Genomic DNA, 19,816 nt, shown 5'->3' on the forward strand with positions numbered 1-19,816 from the left:
TAGTACTAAGGCAAACATTGTACAACTGGCTACCCTGAGTAATAGTGGTATGTACTTACACTTTCAAATGGCTTGCCAGTCTGCCCGAGCCTACATTGAGGCTTTTCCCTCACCAAGGATTATACGTCAATATTTATTAATGAAATTCAACTGTAGTGATACCTTGGAGATTAACAGAGCACGACTAGGTATATCACGTGCTGTAAGGTGGTGCCAATTATGTGATAACCCTGAATTGGAAACACTAAAGCATTTGTTAGTGGAATGTGAAAGCCTTAATGGAATTAGTATGTTTTTTTTAAATGTTATAAAAATCAGTATAATTGTGCTAAATTCTCACCATGCTGGAATCGTTTTATGGAGGGAACTGACATGAATTTTATATATTTTATAACAAAGTTTTATTGGAAGTGTATTGAAATTTTAAATTAACTTTCCAATGGTGTGTTTTAAAAGTATATTTTTAGTTTTGGTTGTTCTGGTTTTCAAAAATATTTTTAGAATGATTTTGCAAATTAAGTATAATATAGACAACGGTTCGAAATTATTAGTTTAAAAAAAAATTGTAATGTTGACTTGTATTGTTTTATATTATGTCATTTTATTGTGTATTATTCATATATGTTGTATATACAAAACCAATATGGTTATATGTTTATTATATCAAATAAATAAAAGAAAAAGGACCAAACCTAGAGTAGCTTAGGTGCTATGTGCTTACATATGAGGTCAAAAAGACCATGCAAGGGGACAAAGGGAGCACCAGCTTGAAGCAGTCATACAAAAGTGCGGAATTCAAAGTGACCAGTGATTCTTAGTGGCTGAAGTGTGCCTACATACTGTGTTTCTGATTGGCTGAGCCAAAAGGAACATTCGAAAGTGTTTCCTAAATTCGCATTAGCGTTCTGTGGTAATGTAGTCGGTAGGACTGCAACATAAAACATTTACTGGCTGCTGTATTGTAAAGATTGTATAATCTGTCTGCTCATGTTGTTCAATCACCTGTGCAAGTTAAATGGTTAAAGCAAGATTTTCCCAGGAGGAAAATTCAAAGGCGATAAGGATAAAAACAAAATGATTCAATAGGGAGGAGATGGTGTGTACTGTCTAAATTGATCACTTTGGGACCTGTGTTCTACCCCTGGCTTTGGCATTTACCCAAAGAAATTGGTCTCGATCGGGACATTCACATTGTACTCTATCTAAATAAGTCAGAGATGCTACCACTACAATACATGCTCTGTGAAGTGCTCCACTAAGTGCAGCGTGGTCCATTCTATATCAAATACCTGGCAAAAAATAAATATTGAGACATACCTTTCTGTCTTTGGTCACTGCCCACACCACGTTTATGCCAACAGACACATGCATGATGCCGTTTTCAGATGATGGAGACTCCACAATGGTCCAAAGGCTTCCTGGTAAATAATATGCTACATGTTAAGGATGGGTCAACAGTATTTCCACCTATTAACCATTCTTCATATTTGACTTTCACAAGCAGTGAGAAATGTTGTGGCATATACTTTACATCTGAAAACGAAAGGCTATCACAAATAATTCTTACAATATTATTCCATGCAACTGGCTTTTTCTATCATTGTTCAATATAAACTGTGAGGCAGATCAACAGAACACATGAAAAAAGACAATAGGTTTCAAGGATTTTCATTTGCTTGTCATAACGGGGAATGGGTTGAATACCAATTTGTACTAGAGGTGTATCTGAAACTGAAAAGTATGTTCATGTCCTGAAAGATTTTAGGCAAAAGGTAAAAGAGGGTGAACAAAACGGTAGTTATTTTCAGTATCCTATCTAAAAGGGATAAAAAAGGGTGCCCTCTGGATCTCTATCTTAGTGCAGCCGTAGAAATATAGCACACAGAATGCTTCTTGACTCTCAAACCAAGCCTCAGGGATATAGCACCCAATACGCTTCTTGGCATCACACACAGTAACTGAGATTTAGCACCCAAATGGATATTTGTAATGCCTCCTGGGTTCTAATTAATGAATGAATTAATCTGTTATAACGTGCATAATAGCACAGAATAGTTTCTAAGCACGGGACTGTTATTATTAGCTGTGTGGGTCTGTGTTGTCTTTCTTCCAAGGCAAACGCGTTGTCCCTGAGCTATCCTCCGGGCCCACTGAGCTATCTTACTGTCTAGCTCCCTTTTTGAGCTCATCCACAATCTCTGGGTTATTGCACCCAGCTCACGTCCTGAGAAATGTAGCATCCAGATAATTTCTGGCCGAGTCAGGGTTCTTGGCCTCTAGGCACAGTCTCCTTTTGCTGCTGCTCTCAAAGTTAAGTTAGCCGGGGTTCGCTCCCTTCTCTGGCTGAGGCTTCTGGTTCGGGTGCAGCCTGATTTCTCTTCATCTGCTCCAGGTGACTTCTACCCGAAACTAAAATCCTTAGACCTTTTATAGGGCTCTTTCCCATGCTGCCTATCTAAAATAGCCAGTTATTGTTGGGTTTTGTTTCTGGATTACTTCAGACTTCAAAGCATGGTCTTAAGTCACTCACAGCTTCTAAGCGGCCTTCCAAGCTCTGGCTAATATCTTCGGGCCAGACATAAGTACCACATTACTCCACGTGCTCAGCAGCAGTTACTTGTGGCATCTCTACCTCAGCCACTCACCTCAAGATCACTTAGTGTACTGGCATGCAAGACAGCAATCTCCTGCAGTCCCCTGCCGTCCCCGCTCTTCCTCTCGACACCAGGTAAGTCTTTGCGTCATCCAATCTGGTATACACTAGCAGCGGTATATTGTGGCAAATAGTTTCTTTCTTGGCAGAATCTTTAGTCCTTGGGGGGCAGGATTCCATGCCTGTAAGGGTATGAGCTGGCCTATGGGGGCCACATGGTTTGATTATTGTGATGAAGTTGCCTACCTGTGTCCCAAAGTAAAGGGTGGGGCAGACATGGGGGCCGGTGGGCCCCCACTCACTACATGATACTGTGCCCGGAAGGGGTGTGCCATGGATCCCCTGACCCATCCCAACATGCACCTATCCTTTGGCAGGTGACCCGCCACATGAGATGCGCCATACCGTCTTCCACTTTAAGGTGCTTCAGTGGTGATAAACCCTTGATACGTCCTGTGGCATTCTCACGGTGCAAGTTCTGTAGTCCATGCCCTCTTTGGCAGACCAATTTACAAGTGCTCTGGGGGGCTTCCATGAATGTCTCAACATGACCGCAGGAGAAGCAGAAGTACTTGCCTGCGGGTGGTCCGCTCCACACTCAGAAGCCATTGTGTCACTAATCAAAAATAGCAACCAAACCTCATATAGACTGTGAGAAACCAGAAGGTGTATCACCCGCTAGTCCCCGGGGGTCTCTCTCTCAGGTGGCCAGTGCACGGCCATCGCCTTTGGATCCAGACCCTGGGGGTGGACCAGTGCGAGAGGATCACCTGGGTGAGGGTTCTTCAGCAAGTGGGAGTGGGACACCTGATAGCGAGACACAGTGTCCCCTTCCCTGTAACACCTTTACCCCATCCTATCTGGTAGGGTATTTTGGATCTTTACCCCCCCTTCCCTTACTATTCACAAACACTTTTCACACAGACAGCCCGCTCTGGGAGAAAACAGACTCACACCCGAGCATTGTACCTGACATGTCCCACTACTATGGTCAGGCAATTACTAGTAACCACTCACACCTGACTTCCATTCAACTTCCCCACACGGATAAAAGGTGGAGCACGAGAGCACACTCTGAGCGAGGCAAAGCACACGAAGGAACAGCGTTTTCCAGACAGCAGCTGAACAAAGGGGGAAAGACGGTAAATCAAGGGGGAAAGACGGTAAAACAAGAGGGGTGCGCAAGGAGGGAGATACCCTTGACCTTTCTGGCAAGAAAGCGTTACTTTCCTGAAGCCTTTAAAAATCAAGATTAAAAAGCGTAAGGCCAGGAAATCAGACTGAAGAATCCTGCATTGTGTGTCGGAGATACCCGGGACCCTCCTGATAGAGTTGGGGAGGAGTAGCAGCCGCCATTGTACCGTCCATGTCTCCAAGATCAAAGCAGCGCCAGAGAGATCAACACATCCAGTGAGTTGGGAGACGGATGCAAGAGCGGTCTGTGTTGAAGTCAAGGTTGCAAGCGGCAAAATTGTATAAAGAGCGCATTAACGAAGATTGGTAATGCGTGTGATGAAAGACGCAAGGAAAGCTTAATTGCTGATGGATGTTTGAACATTAACAGAGAAAGGTACAATTCCAGTAACAGAGTGGTCCGGCACCATGAGTGTGCTCAATCGAAGGTCTCTGCGAGGTATACAGCCAAGAAGTTGCAGAAGCAAAAGTACAAGACGAGAATGAGAAATTAAGTGAAACGAAGTGGTCCTCCAACAGTTTAAGCAAAATCCATTGCACAATGGAAAGTCTTCGCTTTTTGATGCAAAGAGAAAAGCACAGAAATTGTGCTTAAGGGGTCCGAGCCCAAATGAGGGAGATTTGTGGTCCGAGCCCGAATGAGGGAGAGCAATTGTGAACATTGTGTTAAAAGGGGTTCTGAGCCTGAAGGAGGGAGACCCATGGTGAACAGTGGATCCGGGAACATCTGAATGTGAAAATCCTAATAAGAAAGGAACTGTGGTGCTTGTTTTGTTACATCAGGCGCTCTGCAATAAGAGACTTTTATTTGGAAAGAGACTTTGGCACAGAAGGCCCTGATACCTATGCTGTGAACTGTATTCTCATGGCAGAGAAGCCAGAGTATGTGTGAAGCTCGAGCGTACCACCTTGTCCTGTGCTGAAAACGTGGTGAAGGGAAGCCCACTGCTCAACTATCCTGACAGCATTTCTTGAACACTTTTCTTTTTGCATACATTGTTGTCCCACACCATTTTGTATTTAGAAGTAAGGATTGGCAATAGGTGTATTAGTATAGGCCCTTTTATTTTGACAGACTCTACTAGGACTGCATTATTATTATTTGATGGTCGTAGCTTGCTCCCATCCTTAGATTTAGGGTTGGATAGGCGTTCAACCAACCCAGTGAAGTTCAATAAACACCCTTGAACTGTGATCACTTGTGTCTGTCTTTGTCTGATACCATGCCTTCCTTACAAGACTCAGTGCTGGGTAGAGGGTAGAGAAGTAGTCGAAGAAAGAGTAAGGAAGAGAGGAGGTGAGGAAGGCATGTGGGTGATTAAGTGAAGGTGGCGTGGACGTACAAGGTTGTGGTATGGTGTCGAGGAGGCCCCGGCAGAGGTTGAAGAAAAGCAGAAAGGAGAGAGAGAGCCTTTTAGACACAAGACTGGTGAGAATCATTGATGAGCCAGACAAGGTTGGGATGCTGGGGTGTCGAGTCAGAAACCAAAGTTAGGGAGGTGAAAAGAGGATTTCAGCTAAGCCTGCCATCAGGGTGTCCTTGCTGGTTCCTTGGATGTTGTTTTGGGGATTGTGCTCCCTAATCCAGAGGTGGTCTGTCCATTGACTGTGCACGTGTTGGAGCATGCCAGCCGTGTGGCACCCTGAGTGGGTTTTTTCAAGAAGTAGAAGAGCTGAAACCACAGCTGTCCTAAAACAAGAAAGAAGTGTGTGGGTACTCTAAAAACCCACAGACTGTGAATGACTCAGGAACCTTGAAATATCCAGGGAAAACACCCTAGGGAATGGCCTACTACCGAGCACAAATACTGAAGAAGGGAACATAAAAGAGAAACCATCCTGCTGTTACATTGTATTTCCCTAGGAAGTGGAAAGGGACCACTTAAGACCTGCAACAAAGTTCCCTGAATGGCTTAAGGGAAAGGAACAGAGTGACAATGGAGGCTGTATAATTCCATCTACTAAGTGATGCAGGAACCGGGTGTTTTGGGAACCAACCCCCAAACGTCTGCTTGACTGATGAGAGGATGATGCAAACACTAGGTCTAGAGTGTTATCTTTTTTGTGCATCGGTGCAAGAACAATTTGGTTAAGGTCCATCAACCCCGTCAGTACAAAAAGTGCACTTCGATTGTGGATGTCGCCATGACACTTTTGGGCTTTAAAATCTAAGAGAAAAACATTATTGTGTGCTAATTTAGCAGAGGAGAGTAAGTTGGAGCTGTCATCAATGAAAGACTCACTTTTGTGAGGTGGTCTGTAGATGAGGTGGAAGGTGATAGATTCCTTGCGAGATAAAGGGAATCGGCAGGCAGGGAATTCAAATAAGCTTGTTCTGGGAGAGGAGATGATGAAGCATGGCCAATCGCTCCATTGGATGATTGTTACTCAGTCTCCTGCCCTTCCTGGCCAGTCAGCATGTTGGATGCAGTAGCCGAGCGGTAGGAGGATGTCAAAAACATGGCAGGAGCAGGTGGTAAACCGTGTTTTGGTGACAAAGAGGGCATCAAGGGTGTTGTACGAGCGGAGGATGGTGACATCTGGAGCATGAGCGACTGCTGAACGAGCCGTGCTCAACATGACAACGCCGCGTGCTTGTGGTACAGGTGTTGGATGGGGCAAGAACAATACTGATGAGGTTCTCTAGGGTAGCCCGACAGCGCTGCCCAGGGCTCTTAGCCGTTGAATCATACCGAGGGGTGCAGGTGGGCTGTGGAGGAAGGAGACGCATGGTGATGTATTTTGGCAAGTAATTGTGTAGTGCCTACCTGGTACGTGAAATGCAGAATAGCAGGTCTAGCCCTAGGCCCTATCAAGCCCAAACAGATAAGATCCTTGTTTTTGTCTGTCCTTTGCTGTGAACGCTCGCTTAAAGGATGCCTACGGAGGACTGGCAGAGCAGCTGAGTGGCAGGGTGTAGTCACGTGACCAGCAGCCACCTCAATACGCCTGCCTGGAGCTGGCCTTGAATCCGTAAGTAGTCTCCTGGTAGCTGGAAAAATGGGTGGTGGGAGGAGCAATTGAGTGGAAGGGCCTGATAATATGACCAGAAGCCTGGTCAATGCTGTCTGCCTGGAGCTGGCATGGAGTCCTTAAGTAGCCTCCTGGAACGTGGTGGGCGGAGCAGCTAAGGGGCAAAGCCCGGTCACATGACCATGACCAGTAGCTTCCTCAATTCTATCTGCCCGAAGCTGCCTTGAAGTCCTTCAGTAGTATCCTGGAAGGCATCAAAAATGGTTGCGGGCGGAGCAGCTGAGTGGGAGGGGCTTTTCTTGTGACCATCAGCCTCACCAATGATGTCTGCCTGGAGGTGGCCTGAAGTCCTTAAATAGCCCCTCGAAGGTGAGAAAACTGGTGGTGGGCAGAGCAACTGAGTGGAAGAGCCTGATAATGTGACCAGAAGACTGGTCGATGCTGTCTGCCTGGAGCTGGCATGGAGTCCTTAAGTAGCCTCTTGGAACGTGGTGGGTGGAGCAGCTAAGGGTCAGTGCCCGGACACATGACCGTGACCAGCAGCTTCCCCAATTCTGTCTGCCTGGAGTAAGCGTGGAGTCCTTAAGTAGCCTCCTGGAGGATGGGATTACTGGTAGTGGGCAGAGCAGCTGAGTGGCAGAGCCTGGTCACTTGACCAGCAGCCTCCTCAATGTTGTCTCCTTGGAGCTGGCCTGGAGTCCTTAAGTAGCCTCCTGGAAGGGTGGGAGGAGCAGCCGAGGGGCAGGGCCTGGTCATGTGAGCATGGCCAGCAGCCTCCCCATTGCTGTCTGCCTGGAGTTGGCCTGGAGTCTTTAAGTAGCCTCCTGGAGGGCAGGAAAACTGGTGGTGGGCAAAGTGTCTGGGTGGCACGGACTGCTCACGAGACAAGCGGCCTCCTCAATTATGTCTGCCTTGATCCTTATGTAGCTCCTGGAAGGTGGGAAAACTGGTTGTGGGCTGAGCAGCAGAGTGACAGAGCCTGGTGTGAGGGGTCAGCAATGCAAGGCAGACCACTGTTTGATGATTGTTCAAAACATGCCATTGTTTTAAAATATAAATAAAATAAAATGCCCCACTATCCCTACTCTGATGAGGATTTCCGTGCCTAACCAAAACTAAAGGAAAATACTCTAACATAAGATGTCCAGTCCTCATACTAAACATTAAATACAAAGAAAATATATGGCAATTCAAATAGCATTACGTTTCTTGATAACCTCTCAATTACCTTCCACAGGATTCAAAGTGAACTCCACGCCAATGATCAAAAATAAAAAGAAACACAGAAATTCTTGAAGATAGAGTAGTCTAAAATCAATTCTTGGTGCTCCAATGTTAAGGTAAAGTTTTGTTAACCAAAGTTCCTACAATAGTAATTCTCTTCTCCTTGATTAATTATGGACTTTCCACTCCCTCAGAACAGCACCAATGATACTCACAGCCATAATGCTTTGCCACCACTTTCAGCAATCCAAGAAGCTTGCGACAGTTCAAAAAGAAATACAACTTCTAACACTTTCAGTGATATGATATGATATGATATGATATATGATTTGTTATTTATAACTCGCTTAATACCCAGAGGTTTCTAAGCAAGGACCCGGGGATCGAACCTGTGTTGCTCTGTGTCGTCTTGCTTCCAAGGCGAGCATGTTGCTGCTGAGCTATCCTTCCAAGAAATAGCACAGTTCTTGGTTAACAGTATGTAATTAGTTACAGGATTAGGATTCACAGTAGGTATATTTGTCAGGGTGACTTCACAGTGCTGCTGCTTCTAATTCAACAACTTCACTTTTACTCAAGGATATCATGACAACAGTCTCCTTTGCCACATAGTACCCCACTTTGTTTAGGCTACTAACATGTTGCATCTACTAACAACCAGATATACCACCACAGCTTCAGTACTTTGGACTATTACCACAGCTTCAGTAATTTGTGATTCAAGACAGGTTTTGACAAGATTCAATTTAAAGTACTTCAACACCTTCAAGTAGGCAAGGCACTCCTCCTCTGAATATCATGCTTCAAAAAGGGCAGCCTCTTTGCCTCTCTTGTCTGTCTGCCACAAGAACAACTTCAAATAATATTTATCCACAGCATGTTTTCCTTACCCAACTTTTCCTTAACTTTTCTGACAACTGTTACCCCAAGTAATGACCCAGAAGCCTTGGTGCCACTCTCTTGACTCCAGGTAATGCTTGCACACTTGTATCTTGAGCAACGTAGAACTGCTATTAGGTTCACGGTTAGAGGTAGATTGCTTTTTGTCCCTGAGAAAGGGTACTTTCAATCTTAGTATGGGGACACTCTTGGCCTGGGCAATGCTTGCTCTTCTCTTCAATTGTAGATACAGTATTTAACTGCTTAACTTCTTTTATAATAGATGAATGCCCTTGTGAAATAAAGGATAGAGTTCAGTCTTCCTTTGGAAAGCACAATTAGGCACACACACCACCTCTTCATGTAGTTTTGAAAGGTTACACATTAAACAATGGTCTTAGTAACCTTAAGTGTTCAGCAATGACCTTTGCAACAATTACTCTTCATAATGTGAAACACACGACCACTTGTTCATAAGGGTTACAGTCTGTCAGGGTTTAACAATTATCTATTGCAGCGTTTGCTCTTCACGCCAACAAATGGGAATGACCTGATGCACGCGACTGCCACATTTCCATTGTTCCCTTATTTAAGCTTCACTGAATAACTTCAGCTCACTTCTGACTATACGCATGTGAATAGGAAACTGGATACTGTTGGCGGCAGTGCTTGCGCAAGGAATCAGAATGCCAGGTTTCACTCACCGGATTCTGTGAACCTTGTTCTTCAGGATGCACAACTTCTACGACTCCTGCCACAACTTCTACTGCTTCTGGCTTCCAGGGACCCACACCCTTCCTCACTGAAGGTGTCTCCGGTACGGCCACTTGTTTAAGGAGCCCCTCTTTCTCCTGAGAACGACGTCTTGACAACAGCTCCTGGCCTCGGTCTCCGACATGTTCTCTACCCGTCAACCACAGCAATCAGTCTCTCATGGGGAAAGACAGCCTTCCTGCATGTCTTCCGCTGCGCAAGCTCTGCACGTTATCGTTTGGGAGAACAGGACCCTCTCAGAATAAGCAGGTAAAATCTGCTGAATCTACGTTTCGGGCGTCCCTCTGGTTCTCCCACTTCTGCTTGGTTTGCAAACTCTGGGCTTTGTTCTTTCTGCTTCTACTACTATAGCACGCACTCCAGTCACAGTTCCAACTCCTTCTGATTGCCTGCACCTGAGGGGGCCTTTTGTGCCTCACAGGTTCCTTCAGGTGTGGGCTGTAAGGCTTAATTGCTTGACTACTGCTACAACATACCTCTTCAGCCCTCTTCTTCGTCCCAGTACTCGTGGGATTATGGGACTCGTAGTCCCCAACAACAAAGTTAGTTTTCTTAACTTCTGCTATTTGGCAAACAGTCCTCAAAAGTGTGGGATTATGGGGAAAGTTAAATAGGGGGTTTTCCCAGGCTTCCTGGTCTGTTCTCCCTCACCCCCATGTGATCCTCCCGCAGTACACCACCCCCAGGATCGGGATCAGGAAGCATCTGCCACACAGAGAGCTTGAGCACTGAGTCTACCTGGACACATGAGAAGGGTCCCTGACCAGGTTTCTGGGAGAAATCATAACTGATTCATCACATGGGTCCCCTCACCAGCAGCCTCCTCAGTGCTGTCTGCCTTCAGCTGGTTGGGAGTCCTTAAGTAGCCTCCTGGAAGGTGGGAAAACTGGTGTTGGGCTGGGTGGTGCGGCCTGTTCACATGACAAACATCCTCCTCAATATTGCCTGCCTGGAGCTGGCCTTCAGTCTGTAAATAGCCACCTGGAAGGCAGGAAAACTGTGTTGGTCGGAGCAGCTGAATGGGAGGGCTTGGTCAGATGACCAGCAGCCTCCTCAATGCTGCCTGCCTGGTGCTGGTCTTAAGTAGCCTCCAGGAAGAAAACAATGAGACCCCAGAAACATCGACCAGCAACAAAAGACAAACAAGGGCCAGTTTAAAAGAGGTGAGCAAGGCCAAATAACAGATGATTTAGTTCTTAATCTATCCAATAGAACCATCACGGAAGGTGAGAGAAGACTTCTCAACAAAGGACTCTCCTTTGCCCCATCATGTGACTTCAAGCAAGATGATATACACATTGACTTATTCAAATGTGTACAGAAGCTTAAACTTACAAAGTTCTTTGCTACTAATGCACCAAGAAATTACATGGCTAAGGAAACACCAATACCAATCAGCAAACTATCTATCCAAGATATTGAAGATACCTGTTTGATTTGCTCATTGACGGAGACTGAAGAGTTTGACATTAGAAATGTAATGGAAGAATTAAATATCAAATCAGACATTCTGACATTGAAAGAATTAAAAACTAAATCCAGATTTGTACCACAATTACCTTTAGACAACATAATAGACACTTTCTACAAAGCAGTTTCACAAGAGTTTTATGCTATGACTAAAACCACCAACAAGTACACCAGAGGAAGAACCACCAAACAAGATAATTTGATGTTCAAATAAAGGGCAGCCCTTAAAGCATTATCAATAGACACCTCGATAGTAATTAAGGAAGCTGATAAGGGGGGAATATTGTGATTCTGAACCGCGAAGACTATATAAAAATGGCTACCAATCATCTTTCCAGCACAGGCTGTTATAAACAAAGGATGGATAATTGTAGACAAGAGGCAATTCAACAAGTACATGAGAGTATTTTAAAATGGCATAGGAAAGGTTTGATTTCTGATGAAGAAAGGTCATTTCTGATGGTAAAGGAACCATTTACACCCACAATCTATTTCCTGCCTAAATACACAAGAGTTACATTACTATACCAGAAGGCCACCCGATCATGAGGGGAATTGGTTGGGTAACCGAAAACTTATCGGAATATTTAGATGCAGTTCTTAAACCAAGGGCTTGCCTACTTATATCATATCTACAGGACTCAACTAGTCTCATTCGCAAACTCAAAACAATTGTGTGGGAGAATAATATGCTTCTTGCAACCTTGGACATAAAGGCCCTCTATACTTCGATACAGCATAAATGGGCAATTGTAGCCATTGATTACACTTTCAGGAAAGATTCAGCATCTTACTTCCATCAAATCCAAATGCTTAAAGAAATGTTACAAATTACACTGGACTTCAATTTATTTACTTTCAACAATACCATCTATCAACAGACGAAGGGGGTAGCCATGGGCACCAAATATGTACCGGCCCTGGCAAACCTGTCTATGGGCATGCTAGAAGACAATGTGGTGTACACAGATATAGACTTTGGGAGTAAAGTAAGAATGTGGACTTGATACAAAGACAATGTTTTTTTAATCTGACAAGGGAAAGTAGAAGAGTTTCAAAGTTTTGTTTCGAGACTGAACATGAACTGTTATGAAATCGAATTTACAGGGGAATGCAATGCCAATTTCATACATTTTTGGGATTTAACAATACACCCAGATGGCCAAAGACTACAAACATGGACTTTCAGAAAACAGATGGAAGTCAACTCTATACTTCATGCCACAAGTTGTCATTTTAAACCAACTATCAACAATATACCATTGGGGGAGTACACACGAGCGAGACTTAACTGTCAAACACAAACAGAATTCGAGGATGAATGTGACTTTCTACAAACAAGATTTAGACACAGAGGGTACTCAGCCAAGTCAATTACATCTGCGTATAAAAGAATTCAACAAACAACTCAAGAGGACGCATTACTATCCAACTCTAAGAAGAGTTCTGAACAATCAGCAGAAACCTTTTTCATCACACAGTATAACAGAGATCACAGAAGAAAACAAAAAAAAATCTGGAAAAACATTGGCATTTACTGCAACTTGATGAGCACATTAATCAATACATAGTGAAGCGTCCATGTATGATTTATACAAGGGCTGAAACTTTAAAAATAATTCTCCATGTCCATTATTATTACCAGACATAAAAGTTCAGAGACACCTGACCTGGATGCACAAAAAGGATGTAAGATTTCGCAAATGTGGCATGTACTCCCAATGTAAATTTGCACATGATCGTACCAGTGGATTCAAAGACTGTAATGGGAGAACCTTTGAAATCAGACAAGCGATTAACAGTAAATCTAAATTTGTCATTCATGCGATTGTTTGTTTATGCCATGAAGTGCCATAAAGTGTACATAGGAAGCACCAAAAGAGAATTGAGGGTGAGAATACGCAAACATTTGGTGACAATTGGGAGTCAGGATCCCACCTTACCACTAGCTCACCATTGGCAATCTTGTCATCAGTTAAGTAACAAATTAGATATCAGGTTCATTGGCTTAAAACAGGTTACCCTTAACAAAAGAGGGGGGACAGAGTAAGAGCTCTGAGACATGCAGAAGTACGTATTATATGTTTTCTGAATACGACAGTAAAGGGCCTCAATAGTGACAATGAGATGTCATCATTCCTGTAAGTGGTGTTTCTCTTTTTAGGTTACTTATTGTATACCTATGGGACTTATATAAAAGGTGTTTGCAATGGGTGTTTTCCGTTAAGTTCCACCCCTTAGTCAGTGCAAGAAATTTGCCTCACTACCAAATAGTTGATATGAGTGTGGGGAAGTAGTGATAAGTCCGCAATGATGGATATATTTTAGGGATAGTTATTCAGTTTATAATGTTGTATTTTCTAGCATTAAGTTGTCAAATATCAGATTTTGGGTGATGCGTTCGAACAGATGAGACCGGTAGACATATGGGTACAATCTACAATTACTATATTGGAGTAAGTACTTATATATTTTTATAGACAGTCAAGTAGATTACATAATGTGATTTCAGAATTATTTAATAATATCACGAATAATGAAAAATGAAAAATTAATTACATATATATTTTTGAAAATGTACTAATGTAATATTGAATTCGATATCAATAATTACGGCCCCTAACAGGCTTGTATACGGAGTCTTTCAAAGGTCCGTACTCAATGTCAAAACATTAAGAAATGTGTTTAATGTCGGTCTGATGTATAAACTGGTTGGACATTCCAAGATGGCGGGTACATGCAACATAGTAGGCTCGATGAAGAACTTAGAATGGAAGACCTGTGCACCATGGTAACATACGAACAACGTTGCAGTGGACACTCTTTATAGCCAGGTAACTTTCAAAATGGCGCTGATATGAAAATGCAATTGATGCCAGCCAACGCGTGAGATTTTGTTACCAAGGTAAGCTTTACTAACTAGTGAGCCGATTGTAGATGATGACTATATGTGGAATGACGGATCTTAGTCCGGTATATTTATTAAGAGGTTGCATTTTTGTTCACGATCATATGCTTAAACGTAAACGAGAGCCAAACTGATATTACCTTAGTCGGGTAATTCATTAAGAGGTTTCAACTTTGTTCGTGATCGTATGCTTAAACGTAAACGATAGCCAAATGGATTTAGACGCAAAGATTTTTGTCTTTTCTATGGTAGGACAGGGTGGCACTTATGGAGAATACAGGCAATCCAGTTAATCTAACTCAACACGTTTACATTGGCACCATTGAACATTATGTATTCAGGCTAATAACGTACTACAAATAGTATTACTTTGTATCAGTCCTTGAACCATTAGGCTATTTGTAGCGAATATGTTTACTACATGAACTAGATTATCTCCACCATATAGTGAAGCATTAATATCACAAAGGAACGGCAAAAAATTGACAGGGAATTTTTTACTAATTGAAATATTATCGCTTTTTAGGGATATGGACTCTGGGATCAAACCCATTAATGAATTCTTATACGGATCTATCTATTAAATCCATATTGGGTAAGGGAACACTTTTTGAGGTACTAATTAAGAACGTATTCACACACTTCAACTTTAGCAAAGGAATTCAGGGAACTAAAGTTTGACTAATATATTTGGTTTTGTTTTATTTCTCTGTGTCTATGTTTTTTTCCAAACCTACACAATCCTCCCCATTACCAACCCGTTATGTTGGTCTTCAATGTTATAGGTTATTTATTTCTGGATATTTGATTGCTACTGTTATTATTCTAATTTGATTGGCTAAACCAATGTTTTGTGTTATATGATTATTATATACTAATTTATTTTGCTTTAATTATGCACTAATATTCACATTTTTGTAGCCCTGATTTGATAAAGGCTCAGCGAGCCGAAACACGTGAAATCAGGATATAGGGCACATTTGTACTATCTTTGTTTAGGTCGCTGATGACCAATCAATACATTTCAATGCAATCCTATATTAATTGGCGCAGAGTCCTGGAATTTCCTTCGTTATATGTAGCCTCCAGAAAGGCTGAGAAAATAGTGGTGGGTGGAGCAGCTAAGTTGCATGGACTAGTCACATGACCAACACCCTCCCCAATGCTAGCTGGGATCATGCCACGGTGTGAGCACTGGAGCATGAAGCACTCAATCCTTCCCTGACTCTTTCTCTCACAGTTAGGATTTGAACATTCATTCCCCTTGGCTTGAGAAACCTGCAGGTTCATGGACAATCATATTCTCACCATTTTCTGTTTGTTGCTCTAGGTGCTTGGAATGCAGGAGCCCTTTGCAAGGCTTCCTAGGATTTGAAAAGCCATCAACTCCTCACTGCAGCTCCATTACCAGGTGTCTGGAGACAGCAAGCAGGTGGGATCCCACCTCATCCCCTTTCTGGGAGCCACAACAGGTAGCAGCGGGCCCAGCAAGTCCCTGGTGGCTTGCTTCCCCCAACATGTTAGGAAAGGGAGTTCAGTCAACTCACCACATTTTTTAAGAATAAGCTAGGGCTGCAGTCCTTCAAGGTTTATCAATGATTTATTTATTTGCACAATGGGTAACAGTCAAAAAGATAATATTCAACCTATCAAGAAAGAGAGCATCCCACTCTTTTTGTACTGGGATTGTAGGTAGGTGCTTTACAGAACTCTGCCCAGCTTTAGAGGTATTTTATTTAGTGAAAATCACTGGCATTCTCCAAGTTGCCCATTAGACTGACCATTGTGACACATTTCCTCATTGTTCAGAGGGCTGGAGGTCCGAAGGGGTAAATGCAAACCCCTTGGCTATTGAACTACACAAACCAGCTGCATTGTTATTACATAAACCAGACTGCAGTCAAACTGCTTTAACTGCATCTTTAAAATAGCTCCACTGGCCCTTACATTGAGATTCAGATTCCTTTAAGACTGAAAGAAGGGCCTTAGGTCGACCAACAATTTGCACGCTGTTTGATACACACAAAGCAGTAGATTGGATCCATCAGAACTGCTTAAGTGCTGCAAAAACAGTGAGCTGGACCTTGGGTGAAGTAGAATCAACACCTCTACTCTTCAAATAGCCTGACTCTGTGGCATATTTTTCGACATTGTTATCTTCCACCACCTACCATAACCAAATGGGCCCGTCATTAATTTCAGTGCAAGCATAAATAAATAAAAAATTGGTCTGGCAGTGGTCAGATTGCATCATTACTGAAATTCCTCAAATTCAGGACTCCAAACAAAGTCGCTCCTCCGTTCCCAAAAAACCTACATTTGCATAGCTAGGCTAATTTTATGTCTACAGTGTTTTCATATAATCACTCCTGCACTTGAGTGCTGTTCAATGGTTCCTGTCAAGCACAGAAAACAATTCAAGAGCTGTGGACAGTCCACAAGGCACTGTATGGCAGCCCTTGTCCCCGGGAAATGTCTTCAAAGTCTATTTGTGCTATTCGCAAACAAGACATCTAATAATGCCAAATGCACAAGGTCTGGTGGCAGAACCGTTCATGCCAAGGACTCCTAGCTTTAAAACACCATTAAGCAGCCTTTCATAATCAAAGAAGATTTTCTGAAATTTCAGAAAGACCTTAAGAGATAGATACCTCTGCATACAGCTGGAGGAGTTAACACCACCTGGCCCGTCAGCTCCAAGTTACCTATTGTTAATGAAGCGGGCCAGACCCCAAGAACAACTTAGTAATTTGTCCACGGGTAGACGCTGATTTAAAGGATTGCCCACTGTGAAGAGTCACCCATTTTATAGCTCTGTTCCCCAAGTTGGTAGTCAAGAGCTTCATCCTGCAGCATCGAGGCCATTTGAAAGTTACTGCCTGGATGAAAAGGGGCATAGAGGAGTTGGATGCGGCAGTGCAGATATGCCTCAAGCAGAAATTGAAATATTTGTTGGAGCAGAGCAGAGAAGTTGGAGTGCTGCTGCTGTGTTCTGTGCCTTTGAGCAACATTATAAAACCCCACTCGGAGGTGCAGAGTGCCAGTGCGGAGTCCAGTGACAAGTCCAGTCACTCGCATTTTAGCCGTTCTGGTGCTGGAGCTTGTGTCTTTGTCAGAGCAAAGCAGATAAGTTTGAGTCCTGCTGCTGTGTTGCTGTGTCTTTAAACCCCCACCCGGAGGTGCGAAGCGCAGGCACGGAGTCCAGTGACAAGTCCAGTCACTCGCCAGTCAGCCAGGAGTCGCTGGAGTCAGCGGCACTATGGAGGATTGTCGCAGCCTCAGGAGTAATCGCCAAAGGCGTGGAGTGGGAGCGGGTGTTGGAGCAGGATTGGGGTCAGATCCGCCAGCACTCCTGACCGGCGTTATGGGATGTAAGAACGCCAACGCTCCACTTGCTTTGTGTGACAACATTGTCCATCCCTCCCCTCCCTTGCTGGAGCCCTCTGTGAATATGGAGAACTTCGAAGTTTTGGGAGTCTGTGAATCTGTAGTGGAAAAGCTTGACATCTCACACACGTGCAGCTCACATACGACAGCTCGGGCAGTCTCTCCAAGAGCATGCTCCCAGTCCAAGTCTGAGCCTCAGCGCTGTGTTGAATTAAAAAACCCTACATTGGTGATGGAAGTGAAAGTGGAGGGAGAGGCCCTAGTACATGGGGATAGGGCCAGGCTATTCAATTCTTCTTCAGATTTGTCCCCAATCAACAACACTCTAACCCTTTTACCACCGGTTGACAAACCGATTACTTCAGATATCGGTGTGCTGCCCAGTCAACTGGGACTGGGTCAGGGCCGGAAGGGCTACAGGACACCCAGCCTGGGTGAAACTCCTGAAGAACGGTTTGAGTGGGACAGGGTGCCCAAAGGTCCCAGACACGCAGTCAAGCCACCGTGGTCAGAGACAGTCACTGTAGAGGAGCAAGGAGAAGGGTGTTCTGCCATTTACCCATTGAAGGGTAACAAGGAGACTCAATTTGCTGCAATGAACCCAAGAGCTCAACCAAGTAGGGCAGCTGGGGCGTGAATGTGAAGGGGGGGCGGGGGGTCTGGAATCTTTTCCAGCCTCACATTCTGAGACCCCTACACCTATGATCAGCCTTAAGAACCTAACTCCAAAACCCATTGCAGATGGGAAACGCAGCAAGGGAAAAATAACAATTTTTTCACAATAAAAAACACTGATCCGCACCAATGGTCGAAAGAATTAGGTGAAGTAACAGACACTGAAATGTTGGAATGGGTGGAGGAGGTGTCAGTGATGGCCCCCACTCTCACACCAACGGCAAAGAGTCCCCCTCTGGCACCACCACTGATCCTTTCTGACGCTCCGGTCGCAAGCACTAGAGTAGAGGGTGCAAAGCAAAAAGTAGGGTTCCAAACCTTGGCAGAAAAACGGCAGGCAATAGACACCAGATTCTTGTTCAATCAGAAAGTTGCTTCTGTAAATAAGGATTCACTAGCCTCTAATGTAAAAGCTTTGGAGTTTGAGGACTTTGAAATCAAAGCTACACCCAAAACTGTACATATTGGCACAGAGCCGAGGGCCTGTCCGGAGCATGGTACTTTGATTACAGAACTTTTCATGGCACTGGCCCAAAAGAGGTTAGCAGCGGAGGTTATTAGCACTTCACACCTGATGTCTGCACTTACCCTTGCACTTGCCACCTGCTGGCCGTACTTTTACTTATTGTTATTTATTCTATTATCCCATGTACTGCACTGTCCCCTCCCCCTGCCCCCCCCAGCACTTCCTCCTTCCCCCTTCCCATGCACTTGCGCAATCAATATGACACATGGCCTACTAGGATCGCTGTCTGTCTTCCCTCTGTTCCCCCTCCCTTGCCTCCATCGCCTTGAAACACTTGTGTATAGGTGCGTTATAAATACCATATCATATCATATCGTAACAATATCTGTATGCAGGAAAAGAAAAAAGCAAGCTGGACTCCAAAAATTGACAATCCGCCCAATAAGGATGTGGCAAAATGGTAAAAAGGAACCCCTAAAAGAGATGAGTCAAGGTGTTCAAAGTTAGAAAGGTTGGTGGACAGAGAAGACAATCTTACCTTCAATAGAAGAAATGTCTTGGACCTCCTCCACTGCATCCAAAATCTCAGACAAATTCGCCCTGATGATCTGTCTCTGATTACATTTTGGTGAAGAAGGCTGTTTGGACTGGGTGTATCTATACATCAACTCCTCTGTTGTTAAATATACATTATTAGGAGCAACTGTGAGCTTTGGCTATTGGATTTCGACTTAACGCCGCTATTGGAAAATTGGTCAGAGGATCTGGACAGTGGGAAAGCGGTACCCTCCCGCATTACAGTCAGGCAGTCCTTGCCGAGTGAAGAGTCAAAACTTAGGGAAGTGGAAGTGGAAGGTGAAGAAAACGGCTGTTGTGCCCCAATAACAGAGGAGCCACTATCTTTTAGTGGGTCTGCAAACTCCAAAGGGAGCAAACAACACCCTAAGTATGCCCTCACTATGACAGAGCGCTGCCAAGGTGGCCTGGATAATGAGAGAATGGTTGAGATGCCAAAGAAGACGGGTTTAGCCACAGCTAAGAAAAACTCCTGGTCATGGCTGCCTCACGACCTGATGGGTCATAGGCCACAGTAGCTGGTCAAAGTGGAGGGTAACAAACTTTTATCAATGGTTTCATGGAACACCAGAGGCTTTTCCCACTTGCTCGAAAAAGGAGATGTTAAATTGGTAGATTTTGACTTAATATGCCTCAT

At 43.9% G+C, this 19,816-nt stretch overlaps 1 protein-coding gene across 3 annotated transcripts in view; it reads right to left on the minus strand.

Moving 5' to 3' along the window:
- TECPR1 (tectonin beta-propeller repeat containing 1) overlaps nt 1–19,816 on the minus strand; it is a 1,334,260-nt gene that overhangs the window by 790,068 nt on the left and 524,376 nt on the right. For all 3 annotated transcript variants that reach the window (XM_069645650.1, XM_069645652.1, XM_069645651.1), the window contains exon 7: nt 1,318–1,418. In XM_069645650.1, the coding sequence (XP_069501751.1) occupies nt 1,318–1,418 (101 nt within the window). The remainder of the gene's footprint in view (nt 1–1,317; nt 1,419–19,816) is intronic.

Source organism: Ambystoma mexicanum, chromosome 2p (assembly GCF_040938575.1).
Source record: "Ambystoma mexicanum isolate Mex_15411 chromosome 2p, UKY_AmexF1_1, whole genome shotgun sequence".
Classification (NCBI taxonomy): Eukaryota; Metazoa; Chordata; class Amphibia; order Caudata; family Ambystomatidae; genus Ambystoma; species Ambystoma mexicanum.